The following is a 14,036-nucleotide window of genomic DNA, read 5'->3' as shown; positions in this document are numbered from 1 at the left end:
GAAGGCTGAATGCCCAAGATATGCAAGGAAATTAAGTTTGGAAACTGTACAGCAAAGACTACTGGACAAGGCTCCAAAAAACTAAAGGAAAAAAGCAGGTCAAGACCTGCAAATGAAGAGCAAAGGGACACCTGCACCTGGAAGGGACACCTGAGGGCATGGCCAGGGCAAGGATGCGGTTACGGTACCACCACACAGGAAACAACGGCGAAACTAAAAACAATAAATCACCTCTTTTCTCCAGTTTTCTAATGGTCTCCTCAGCTTCGTTCTGTTTGTTTTTGTAGAGGGACTTCATCACCTCTATTTCATCATTCTTTCTATCCAAGATCTGTAGGGAAAAATCACAGCGCCTTAATAAGAGTCGAAAAACCCCACAAAACTATAACCAGTGCACAAAATAATATGCAGTGGTCTCTGCCTTCAACAAGTGTTTAGGTCGTGCAGGACCAAGGGATTAAATCTAAGTCATTTTCACAGTTAAGAGCATCAAGTCACAAACAGAGGATGGATTTAGATAAATGTAGGTAGCAGAGTCGGTTAAAAAGGAGTTTTATGGTGGTGTTTTTTGGGGAGGGGTCTTTTTGTTTTCCTTTAAACTTGGGCAAATCCAATGTTGCTTTTGTTGAGCTGGGAAGTCTCATGGTGCTACTACTGCAAACAGAAAGGATTTGTTTCCCTTTTCATACTTATGTTGCCTAATAATATTTAGAGGTGTCTACAATTCTCAGCAGGTTTAAGAAACACTTAAGTAATTGGTGAATTTCGTTACATTCTTTTGCACTTCGCCAATTGCAACTCTTTGCTTGTATTCCAGGAAACCATGGGTTGCAATAGAGCAAGTACATGAGGTGGAACTGCGTTCACATTTCTGTACATGCTGATTTCGGGGAAAAAAATGCTCCAATATTTGCGCCCTTTGAGATAGTATTTTAATTTAAAATTCGTGTTTAAGACAATCATTAAAGTTATAGATATTTTATAACAGTGCCCCAAATCTCTCATCAAACAGAAGCTTTCATCTTAAAACAATATTAATCCATCTGCATTAAATGTTTTGTGCCTTTAAAGATGAATACGACACTGTTTAACCTCTTCCAAAACATCCAGCGTTATTAAACAACTTCAAAAGACAGAATCCTACCATGAATTAGAAAAAGGATGACAACTCGAGGGATGAGAAAGCATTTAAACTATTTCTTATTCTCACAAAGCTGTTTCCTTTCGACTCTCCGCTTCGCCAGCTACTTGTGCTCACAGACTTTGGGAACAGATGAGCCAAATATGCACCTGACCAAATATTCACATCCTTTCGGAGCCTTTGATGTGGCATCATGTTGTGTCAACTCATTTCCTCCAAGTCTCTGACTCAGTCTTAAGAAACAAAACCGAGGTACTGAGTAAGGCCAGGCTTAAAGCAGGATAAGTCATCGTGATCCTGACACTGAGCATTTAACTCCCGTCATGTTCCTGGGACCCCAGGGCTTGGAAAGCACTCAGCACCTTGTCGAATTTGACCCCATGTGTTTAAAAGACAGTATTAAAAGTAACAGTATGGTCTTTGATAGGCTTTCAGTAATCTTTCCAAAAGCGCTGTTATGCAACACAATAAAAGACAAATCCAACTTAACCCAAGGGAAGTATATCTGGTGTTGCTTTATTGCTGGGAAGAACTAAAAGCCACATAGAGCTTTAACAACGCAATAACATCAATAACAAACTGTTTATTGACCAGCCTTTGCTTTAAGATACAGTGTTGAAACGGAGACACGAGAACAAGCATTATGGCTGTATTAGTAGGAACATATGTGGGAGACTTGCAGATTTTCCTACTTGATTTTTTGCGTCTTGTCCATAAAAATTGAATTTTTTGTTCATATTTTGCTATAACACAAGTGCTTTCTATTTAGAATAAAAGTCCTGAGTTTATGATTTCATCAGCATATGAATCCAGAGAAGCTGTTCGGCTGGTTGTGTCTTGTTCAAACAAACAAATCGCCTTGTGTTTTCATCTGCTTTCTGCAAGCGTTTTTCTCTTCCTAAGTTTATGTTATAGAACGCTCTGCATTCCCATCAGCTTATACAAACTGTTACCTACAATCTTACTTTGTGAAGAAGTCAAAGCACAACTGCAAATCATTTACTGCAATCAGACCATTGTTTTGTTTTACATACCATCATTGGAAAAAACAAGCACTTCTTACCTTCTGAACATCGGCATCGTGCTTCTGCTGCAACTTCAGCTTTTCTTCATGAAATTTGCCTTCTGCTATTTTCATTTTCACGTCCAGCTTTAAAAACAAAATTGAACACATATATAAATTAAAACAAAGAATAAGGACCATTGCGTAACTTTTAAACTATACATTTATCTCTTTGAGAAGGCAAGCAGAAGTCACCAACAAATCATGGCTATGAAGAACGTATATTCAGTTTCTCAGTATTTCCATATTTATTTGATAAAACTGATAAAAAGATCTCAACCTAAGATATTTATTTAGCAAATCAACATGTAAGATGTTTTAGTTGGCAACAAACCCAACTGCTACTACCCAGAAAAAGCCATCATCCCTTATTTAAACAAACACTTAAGAATGAAACTTTTAAGATCTCTGTTAATATACCAAGTATGGTAAACTTGCTTTTATCACCCAGGCAGGTGTTACATTTATACAAAGAACGTCCTTCAGCCCGGATGCACTTTATTTTTGTTTGTTTTCTGTTATTCAGAGCTTTCACAACATAAGCACATTTCCTTTTACACGTTACTTGTACTGGGATTAAGGCCATCGCTGCTGAATTCGATTGCTGAAATACATTTCCTGCTTGTGTTTGTTCACAGTAGCGCACTTGAACCCCCCTGACAATAACACGTTGCTGCTTCTTATAGTCAATGTTTTCATCTTTAGAAAGTATTTTTAATCTCTTGCATCTTGTGTCATTGAGGACGCTGCAAATACGACGGGTATTTAGTGCTTTTCCGAGTTTTCTAAGAAGTCAAAGTGACACCTCGAAGTCAGATTAAGGGGATTCCACTCCCACGTTCAGTCATTTCTCCTGTTCAGAAAGCAAAGTGGGCAGAAAAATTTCTTCGGAGTGACAGATCCCAACGACCCCGCTGGCTTTAGGAAAGACCAAAGTCCTTGGCGTGTGAGAACCAACATCTCCCCAGCAAACACCTTCACGTGGCGTCTCACCACCAGAAAAACACCCAGATGAGGTTACACAGGAAGGTGTCCAGGCGGGTTGGAATGTCTGCACAGAAGGAGACTCCACAACCCCCCTGGGCAGCCTGGGCCAGACTCTGCCACCCTCACCATCAACAAGTTTCTTCTCAAATTTAAGTGGAACCTCCTGTGTTCCAGTTTGAACCCATTACCCCTTGTCCTGTCACTGTTGTCACCCAGAAGAGCCTGGCTCCATCCTCCTGACACTCACCCTTTAGATATCTGGAAACATGAATGAGGTCACCCCTCAGCCTCCTCTTGTCCAGCTCCAGAGCCCCAGCTCCCTCAGCCTTTCCTCACACGGGAGATGCTCCACTCCCTTCAGCATCTTGGTGGCTGCGCTGGACTCTCTGCAGCAGTTCCCTGTCCTGCTGGAACTGAGGGGCCACAACTGGACACAAGATTCCAGGTGTGGTCTCCCCAGGGCAGAGCAGAGGGGCAGGAGAACCTCTCTGACCTACTGACCACCCCCTTCTAACCCACCCCAGGTACCATTGGCTTCCTGGCCACAAGGGCCCAGTGCTGGCTCATGGTCACCCTGCTGTCCCCAGGACCCCCAGGTCCCTTTCCCCTACGCTGCTCTCTAATAGGTCACTCCCCAACTGATACTGGAACCTGGGGTTGTTCCTACTCTGATGCAAGACTCTACACTTTCCCTTGTTATATTTCATTAAATTTTTCATTAAATACAGAAAGCTCCTTAAGAACTTAAAACAGAGAAGCAAGAGCAGCAAATTCTTTTGATTTCCAGACTCCGCACCCACTGATCCTCAAAGCACAGGCCTGCTCGTTACACCACATAGAAAGAGGCTGCGGATCTCCCCAGGCTAAAGACACACATAGTCTTATGCATATAACCCAAGGGGGAAAAAGTTAGATTGAGAATTAATCCAAAGAAAGCAGATAGTATTCTCAGCTGTCAGCCGCCTCTTTTATCACCATCACAATAAAAATGCATGTTCTATTCATAAAATATATGTAAATGTATAAATTGAAATAAATATATGCACATATCCCTCCAACGAAGTGACATTATAGAAGAAAATCTTAGTTGCCGGTGATAAATAAGTCGTGATTTCAAAAAAAGAGCACAGTAATCCACTTGCAGATAGACAGTTTGTGAACATTCCATAAATAAATATGAAGGTCTTGTAAAAACACAAATACTAGAAACTAAACATGAAAGAGACTCCAATCTACTTGAATTACATTAAAAGCTTATGAATTACTGATGTATAGCTACGGCACTCGCGGAGCTGTTAAATCCACACAAACACATTACATTTAAAACTCATTAATAAAGTGCGAGCCTCTTGGCTGATGTAAATGAATCCTTGGCAGTTTGCATCAGCTGAGATCTAGTCTACATTTTATTATTCTGTAGGTTGAAAGAACATAAACTCAAAAATTCGTCTTGGAAATATATGCCCATGTTTAATACAAGTGATGGTGACTGTTCTCAGCCACATGGTTCTTCCCGCTCAGGTTGGCAGCGGAAATCCCCGTACCCGCGGTTGGCTCCCACTTCTTGTCATTCACCTTCCGCTCAACGCCATTCTAGTTCTCAATTTTAGTTCATTAATTCATTGCACTAATTCCAGAAGAACAAGAATGCCTTAAAATGTCATGGATTTGGGGGCTACCTTCCAAAAAGGACAGGCAGCTTCACTTCGAGAGAGCTACTTGCAACCAAACAAGACATTTGAAAAACAGGGCTGTCCAAGATAGAGAAGCCAGCTATAATGAAGGCAAGCACTGCAATAACAAAATAGATTACTTTGTCTTTGAATAGAAAAACAAAAATACCACCCAAGCAACACATCCCACTCTTGAAAAACCCCAAGACAATTCCTCATGGGCTGGGGGTTCAAAAGGCGATACCTTCCAAATGACCCAAGGCCCTCAACTTCTAGAAACTCAAGGAAGTTCTGAAGTTCCAGCACCCCAGCCGTTTTCCTGCCCTGTCTGCTTCATCCACAACTTATATAATTTTGTCCCTTCAGGACCTCCTACATAAATAAATGTGAGGAGCCCTGTATTAAATGTGCACATGGAGTTTTCAGCCATATCCATAATGAGCAACTGGTAAAAAGTAACATATCTCCAGCAACATTTACATTTTATAATGGTTCGCAGCTCCAAAACACACATGTATCTTCATCACAATTTCTGGAAGTGTTAATCTGAGCATCTGCTGTAAAAATGAAGATATATTGGTTTAAAAATTCTACACTTAAAATCTCCTCTGTGGAAAACTGCTGAGATAGCCAGAAGCATAAGGACCATGTAATAGTGTCCTATAGCAAAGCTTGGAGCATGGTTTCATTTATAAATCTGCTTTTTGCCCCACCCTTTGCACAAGGCAGGCTTCCAATCTCACTGCGTACGCAGGTTAAAAAATAACAAGCCATGTAAACCCACTTTTCAAAGTGATCTCATTAGGGCTGGGGTTGAAGCAAGTGGGCTCATCACAACTGGGAGTGACCCTTCTCCCCTTCCATTTTCAAAGTTTAGACGCGTTATTAAATACTGATTTCAATAAAGGAGTATCTTTCAAATTGAAACCATACGGCCTTGAGTCAAGTGCGTATCCGTAGCTCCCAAATGCCAAAGCCCGTTTGCCGAGTTAGGCCCGGTCTCCTTTGGAACGGCGCTTGGGGACTTCACGTGATGCTCCTCCCTAAAGTGCCCTTTGCACTTCGGTTCTACTTTATTTATTAAAAACACCTTGAGAAACAAAACAACCTACAACAGTATCAGAGACCTTTGTAAACTGGGGAAAATAGACAAAAACAACTCGGAAAAGCCATTCACCTTGTTGGAAGCAATTAACTGCGCTCACGCTCATCAGTTTTAACACCTTTTATTACAGGTAAGAGGCAGCAGAAAAGAATAAAATTGAAATTATGGCATGTTACCACTCAAAAAAAAAAGAAAGTGAAGAAAAAAGTAGATATTTAGCTATAGCTGAGAAGTTTGCAACTATGTATGAAATGCAGCGATTGCTGTTGCCTGAACATCATTCCTTTGGATTTCTGTCATTGTTTATTCTCCTTACAAAGGGTATGAGGCAATTAAACCCCGAGGCCATGTAAACATTCCTGATGTCAAACATCTGTGCTGTCCCTGTTATTTAAAGCCACGGAGGGTGGGATCACAGAACTGCTTTTATGTGCCCAGTCACACTTTCTTCCTCATTTAAAAAAACAAAACACCACCAAACCCAGCACAGAGTCACCTGAAAATGAGGTTTCATTGTGTCACCCTCCTATATTTTCATAGCACAGTTTGGATGATATGAAAATTTAAATAATAGCTGTCAAACTTAAGGCAATAGAGTCTAATCTGCAAGTGTCATAAATATTTGGCAAAAAAAAAAGGTAACATCTCAGTTTTTCATGACAAAGAGAAACATTCGTCTTGTCACCATTTACGAAAATGTGTAGAAATATTTAAACACTCGATTTAAAAGTAAATCAATGAGTGGGACCAACAATATTAATCTGAGGCTGATGGGTGTCAACTTGTCATCATGACAGGGATCACCCCCAGGCCAGAGGTGGCATCTTGAAGTTCTAACACCCATCAGAGATTCATTTTGGGTATTTGACAAAACAGTACTTGTTTGCTTGCCAGATTGTGTTTCCAAGCCTATGAATCTATGGGGGAGGGAGGGAGGAAGCGAGGAAGGGGGAGAAGGATGTAAACAATAAATGAGAACTTCAAAGTCACAACTAACAATGGAGAACAATGACTTGTGTATCTTACAATATATGACAAAACTTATTTGTCTTGGTGTTATGCAGCTGCCGAAAGAAATCAGCGCACAACACAAAGCTTTGATATTCTCATGGAAGAAAAAGGTTCTTAAGAAAAAAACCCACACAACAACAAACAACTAGAACTTTCTACTGAAGCGTGTTTACACAATATTCCCTTCCAAGGTTAAAATAATAAACATCGACAATTTATACGGTGTTTTAAAGTACACATGCACGGCAAGGCAGCACATACTGGACTTGCAAAACAGTCGAGATTTATTATACACAATAAACACCAACTTCAGATACCAGTAATTTGGAATAGTGTATATCACATCACAATTAACATCCCTTCTTGAGGGATGGTGGCGGGGCGTTTTGCCACCAAGCTGGTATTACTTGACTGACATCTCCACAGCTCTATCAGAATTTAAGAACAAATCGTATAAATTAAAGTTATAAATAGTATTTTTCCTAGTGGAACACTCCCCACAATAACAGCAGGTTTTCCATCTGGGATTCACACCAACATCGGGTTTTTTTGCTGACGTTTGTGCTCATCCTCTGAGTGTAACACAAAACAAAAAGTTATAACCACATTTTGAAATATCAGATACAGTAACCACTCCCAATTCTGCATTGAATATCAGCAACATTTTTATCCAATGCTATTCCTAAGGTGAAATAAAGGTCTTGCAAAGTCTCTGTTGCGAAGAGCTTCCAGTCTGGACAAGCCAGAGACTCAAAGTGCAGCGGTATCAAATAAGTAAAACATGCACGCCAGAAATTGGAATGCAAAAAGATCTTTTATAAACACGGCATTTTGCCCAGATTTAAAGGTCCCTCCACTAAAGTCTATGTTTACGATCTGGACTATATTATTCAGCCTAACAAACGTTCACACTTCTCTCCCGATACCTAAAGTTCTCCGTATCTTTACTACTTAAAAACACTACAACTGCTACTTCCAGTGACAACATTTTTACTGGGTCCTCTTTGAAGACAAACTAGATATTCACTTAAGTGAAAAATTAATATGGCATCGCCCCACTTTATAGCCACTAAAAATGAAAGGCTTTGTCCTAAATCAAATCATACCAGCTCTCCCCACCAACAAGAGTCTGATTTTCTTAAATGACGCTGAACATTAATACCCATTTGCTGTGTACAGAAAAATAATTGAATGGACAATTGTTCTTATTCATATGTAAATGTCATTAGTCTCTTTCAAAAGAGAACAATGTATTTTTCATAGATTTCCAAGTTGGGGGTGGTGGGAATGGGGAGAAAAGCATACAGCTTTGTATCCATACAACTGTAAGCACTTGAAATGATATTTTTACTCTAGAAGGTGGTTTATATAGCTAATAAACATGGCACGCATAGGAGCACTACAGCACAACACCCTACACAGCATCACTTGGAGCGGCAAGTGCCTGACTTCCATACATGAGAAATATCTCTGCTACCAGTAGTAGAGACTGACATCAGTAAGTACCAAAAACATTCAAAATATGTTTAGAAATTGAGCAAGTTTATAAATGGTAATAACTTAGAGGCCATTTCATAAGAGACAGCTCAAAAATGCAACAAACTGCATCTTCGGTTGCCAGCACTGCAAATTGAAATTGAATTGTGTGAACATCCAGAAATCATAGGGATTTTAAAGGGAGTCAGTAAAATCTGAATAAAATAGATGCTACTTGAAAACTTCATCTAATTGTAGGAGTCCAGAGATGCAAGTGAGAATGTATACACCAAGTCAACACCACCACAGTTTTTCCCCAGTGTTATTCCTTATTCTTCATGTGTTGCATTTCAGCATCGAATTTTCAACAGCTCCTGCCTTTATTTCACAATTGTGACATGCAGCAAGAACAGTGTATAGTCCCTACGTTTTCAATGTCTTTCCTCCCTTAAAGACCAGGATCTATACATATTAAAAAAAAAAAAAACCAACAAAAAAAATCAAAACTTAAAAAAAAGTGCGACACTTTGAGGTAGAGATTAATCATGCAGCTCAAGATTAATTCCCAGCTGCTTGGCAACCATCTGGACATTCTACTGGTTAAAACACCAGTTTGAATTGCTAACCTACCCCTTTGATCTTTCTCAATGTCTCCAGCACATATGTGCAATAATTAAAGACATAGTTCACAAACTATGGCAAAAAAAAAAAGGCACATGTAATAAATATCTCCACGACCAGACCAATTAGTATCAAGAATTATAAATCACACATCAGTTTATGAAAACATGTCTCATCCTGACATACACTGTTTGGTTTCAGACCAGTCTAGCAATAAAATAAGGTTTGGGGTTTATTACATTGCGTTGTAAAGAGTTATCAAAGCAAGACAGGATGCGATTTCCGCACATGAACACAATGGACAACTCGCACGTGTCCTCGGGAGCAGGACATTAATCAGCCGGGAATCGTGCTCACAGAAGTCGAGATTGCTGTGTTTTTACACACAAACTAACAGATTACTATTCAGAACGATAACTTGGGGGTGAGAATCAGTTTACAACTCAATTCTCAATATAAATCAGACGCCGCATCCAAAACAGACATCAGGTTTGGGGACAAGAGAGAAAAATTCAAATGAACCAGGGAATATTCCAAGTTGCAATACAAACTGGTTGGAATAATTTTAAGGGGAATAAAACAGTATTTGCAGAACCAAATTACCACAAGAAAGAAGTTAAAAATGAGATGAAAGCAATAATTATATCTTATCTGCCTTTTTTGTGTTTTCGTGGCTCTTCTTATGGGCAGCAGGGTGACCATGAGCCAGCACTGGGCCCTTGTGGCCAGGAAGCCAATGGGACCTGGGGTGGGTTAGAAGGGGGTGGCCAGTAGGTCAGAGAGGTTCTCCTGCCCCTCTGCTCTGCCCTGGGGAGACCACACCTGGAATCTTGTGTCCAGCTGTGGCCCCTCAGTTCCAGCAGGACAGGGAACTGCTGGAGAGAGTCCAGCGCAGCCACCAAGATGCTGAAGGGAGTGGAGCATCTCCCGTGTGAGGAAAGGCTGAGGGAGCTGGGGCTCTGGAGCTGGACAAGAGGACACTGAGGGGGGACTCATTCATGTTTACAGATAGATAAAGGGAGAGTGTCAGGAGGATGGAGCCAGGCTCTTCTCGGTGACAACCAGTGATAGGACAATGGGCAATGGGTACAAACTGGAACACAGGAGGTTCCATGTAAATTTGAGAAGAAACTTGTTCCCGGTGAGGGTGTCAGAGCCTGGCCCAGGCTGCCCAGGGGGTTGTGGAGTCTCCTTCTCTGCAGACATTCCAACCTGCCTGGACACCTTCCTGTGTAACCTCATCTGGGTATTCCTGCTCCATGGGGGGATTGCACTGGATGAGCTTTCCAGGTCCCTTCCAATCCCCGACATTCTGGGATTCTATATTTCATCACCATTCTTGGAAGATATTAATCAAATATCTGTTTTCAATAAGGAAAAAAATATCAAACTCATGATGCAGCTAAAAGCACAATAATGTTAATTTTGCCTTGGTAAAGGCTTAGTTTGGTTACAAGAGTCCTTCTTTTAGGATGCTGTCTGCATATTAGTTTTATTTATTGCTTTTAATTTGGCATGCGTGAAACATTTAATTCATGTATTTAAATACTTTGTCGTAGAACAGAACAATTAAGAGGAAGCAATCAAAACCAAAAGGACAATGCTCTCTCATCACCATCTTCTAAGTGCAGGGACACATATTTTTATCTTCAAGGGAGGGATTTTTTGGTTGGTTGGGTTTTTTTTCTCCTAAAACCCCACCTCTTTTCTGTAATCACACCAGCGAGCATTACTCACTCTCTCTCCCAAGCTGTACAACTTACTTTCCTTCCTGCCTTCTCTTTCCTCCGCATCTTCTGTATGTTCCCTTTTGGGGAAAATCTAAATCAGAGCCCTTATGCAATTCTCTCCATTTCAAGTTCTAACCTCTTGCCAAATAAGTGAGGAGCACAGTAAATCTGCTGCTTTCAACATCTTCAACTCAGAACGCCTTTCGCCAGACCAAGACTTAACTACAACATCATCACTGCAATACGCTGATTTTATCTTCACGTAAATACATCACTAGAGCCCAACACTTTTGGTGCAGTGACACTATACACGTGGTCTGATGATCTTTATAAACACAATTTGTGTCAGGCAAGAAATGGGAGTGCTCATTCACAGACAAGAGAAAGACATAGATTGCAAAGATAAAGGTTCTAAAGAGCTATTTAAAAGGCTGCACCTTAAATGTACAATTCTTGAATTTATTAAAAACAAAATCAAACCAACACAAAATGACCCTCTCTTTCTTTTCATCTTACCTCTGGTCCTCAGGCCATGAAAATGCATTTTCGGGGGGAAAAATGTCTTTTTCCTATTCTCTACACTCCAGGTTACCCTTCCCTCCCCAGCTCATCTCTCCTGTTCCCCGGGCAGTTCCCTCTTCCTTAATCCTCATTCCACAGCACAAACTGCTGGAAATTGTCCTGCAGGTCATTCTGTATCCTCTGGAAAACTCCCCCAGACTTTACCACTGGATTTCCATAAAATCAAACTGGAGAAGCAACAGGAGCACAGTAGGGATACTCCAAATAAACTACCACCATAGAATGTTCTCGGCTGGAAGGGACCCACAGGGATCATCGACTCCAGCTAGTGGTCTGAGAACGGTTAACAAAACTTCATAGGTTATTGATACAGCTAAATTTGTTTCTCAATTCCAGAATAATATCAAACCCTTATCTTAGTGGTGGGGTTGGTTCTGTTTTTCTGAAAATTTACAAATAAGAGCTTTTTCTTTCCCTGCTGCTCTGTGGGGAAAGCAACATCCCCGGCTGCCACTCGGGATGGCTGAAGGTGAAGTTCAAAGGCAGCTTTATCCCAATTCATCAAGCAAGGCAGTCAGGCCATCTGTTCTGTTGTGCTGCACTCCCCAAAACTGAGATATTCCTGTTTTGTTGCATCTTCCTTGTTCAAACCCATGTTTTTTCGGTAACGACAGTTTCCCAAACGGTTTAATCCATGTCAGAAGTATTTGGGGAAAATATGACTAAAAACCACTGCCTGATGATCTTCACATTTTCAGAAATCTGTGATGTGGTTATCACTGAAACTGGCCATATGTTTAGTATTACAGAGTCAAAACAGGTGCAGGAATGGTTTACGAACAAAGGTCTAAAGGTTAAAAGCAAAAAACCACAGTTATCCTATTTTATGTGCTCCCATTCGACTACAAAGAAGTTGAGAACAGTTAAAGGTTTACCCACACTCTTTTGTACAGCACTAATTTTCTGTAAATACATTTACATTCTATTAATGAGAGGGCTTTATTCTTAATTGAGCTTCATAATCAAAATAAGACGAACACACATTTAAGTTTTCTACTTAATAGCACACACATGGTGATTGTGAAATACCGTCTACAACCTTTCCAGTTGAAACCAGCGCACAGACAAGGACCGTTAGCAAAGAGTCCTGGATTTTTACTGTGTGGTTTAAAGGATTTTTCCACTGAAGCAGCGGAGTATTCGCTGTGTATTTTACGTAGCTACTTGGCATGGCCCTCCTGTTTATTTAATTTGAAATTATTATTTAAATTACAACAGCATGCTTTCAATTTCTTTACGTTTTGGTCTGTTTTCACATTTATGAAACCTTGTCTCATGTCGAGGCCATGGCAGTTTGAATATTGTCAATACAAAACAACAGGCAGTATTAGACGGGAGCACAGGAAGCAAAAGGCAAGAGTTTTTTGTTTTGGGGGTATTTTTAATCATTTTCCTAATCTGTGGAATTTCCTTCCCCGCAGTCTGCTCCACCACATTATCCATTCACTGACTGTCCAAAAAAAAGTAGCGCTTACATGGTTTCCGAAGAATCTGAATTATCTATGTGCTAACCATAGTTGATTTCGGTGTTATCTCATGACTGATGTTTTAAATAAACTGAGTAGCTTATGACAAAAATAACAGGCTGTGGAAAAGGTAAAAATGCCCACAAAACTTTACTTTTAACACGTACAGAGTAACATGGTATGAGAGAATGAGACAGGCAAACTTTGACAGTAATCTCACTAATGAACAACGTTCGAAAGAAATAATAGAGAAACCCATATGAGTAAGAGAGGATTGGAGCTAGAGAATGCCAATATAGAAATAATGTAGCCCCTAATGGAAAAAAGGTGTAGATCTGTAGGTCATAGAATCACAGAACGTCAGGGGTTGGAAGGGACCTTGAAAGCTCATCCAGTCCACCTCACTACCCGCTCATCCAGACCGTACTCCCTCAGTTTAGGTGTGAGGATGCTGTGGGACACTGTGTCAAATGACTCAAGTCAAGGTAGACCATGTCCACCACTCTGCCATCATCCATCCATCTTGTTATGTCCTCACAAAAGTCAATGGGGTTGGTCAAGCACGACTTCCCCTTGGTGAAGCCAAGTTGACTGCCCCTAATGACCCTCTTACCCCTGATCTGCCTTGAGGTGGCACCAAGGATAAGTCGTTCCATCAGGTTCCCAGGGATGGAGGTGAGGCTGATTGGTCTATAGTTACCTGATTTTTAGATGTATACAGGAAGTAAACAAAAATCTTCACTAAATCCAGTGCTTCTGTTAAAGGGTAGTTTGGAAAATTCCTAGAAATCAAACTCTCCTACACTAAAAATTCCTTGAAAGGAACAGTAAGTGTGTTCAGAAGGTCTCTTAGTCCTTAAGTAATTTGGAAATACATTAAGTATTTAACGAAAAGCCCTGACACTTCAGCAAAAATTCTCTTACATGAGATTTTTCTGCTATAACGAACTGCTTTGTGAATATCCAGTTGCCAAAGGAAAAGCCCCAACTTGATAATTTGGGTGCCATTTTCTTTTTCTAAAAAGACTGAAAAGAACGTACCTCTTTTTCATGCATTCGAAATAGCGCCTGTTCATCACGAAACGTGCTGCTTTTTCCTAGGCCAGTTTTCGGCGTCATCTATTGAACGGGAAAAAGTTCAAACCGACTTATTAAGCTCAAAGCAGTAATTCCAAGTAACA

At 40.4% G+C, this 14,036-nt stretch overlaps 1 protein-coding gene across 1 annotated transcript in view; it reads right to left on the bottom strand.

The window, feature by feature from the left end:
• Window positions 1–14,036, bottom strand: part of CEP112 (centrosomal protein 112) — a gene marked incomplete at both ends in the record, with an annotated part of 144,138 nt that overhangs the window by 113,565 nt on the left and 16,537 nt on the right. The window contains 3 exons of the mRNA XM_080356772.1: window positions 232–331; window positions 2,205–2,291; window positions 13,897–13,974. Coding sequence (XP_080212898.1) covers window positions 232–331; window positions 2,205–2,291; window positions 13,897–13,974 — 265 coding nt within the window. The remainder of the gene's footprint in view (window positions 1–231; window positions 332–2,204; window positions 2,292–13,896; window positions 13,975–14,036) is intronic.

This window comes from Nesoenas mayeri (assembly GCF_963082525.1).
Source record: "Nesoenas mayeri genome assembly, chromosome: 19".
Lineage (NCBI taxonomy): Eukaryota > Metazoa > Chordata > Aves > Columbiformes > Columbidae > Nesoenas > Nesoenas mayeri.
This window is presented reverse-complemented; position numbering and strand designations above follow the sequence as displayed.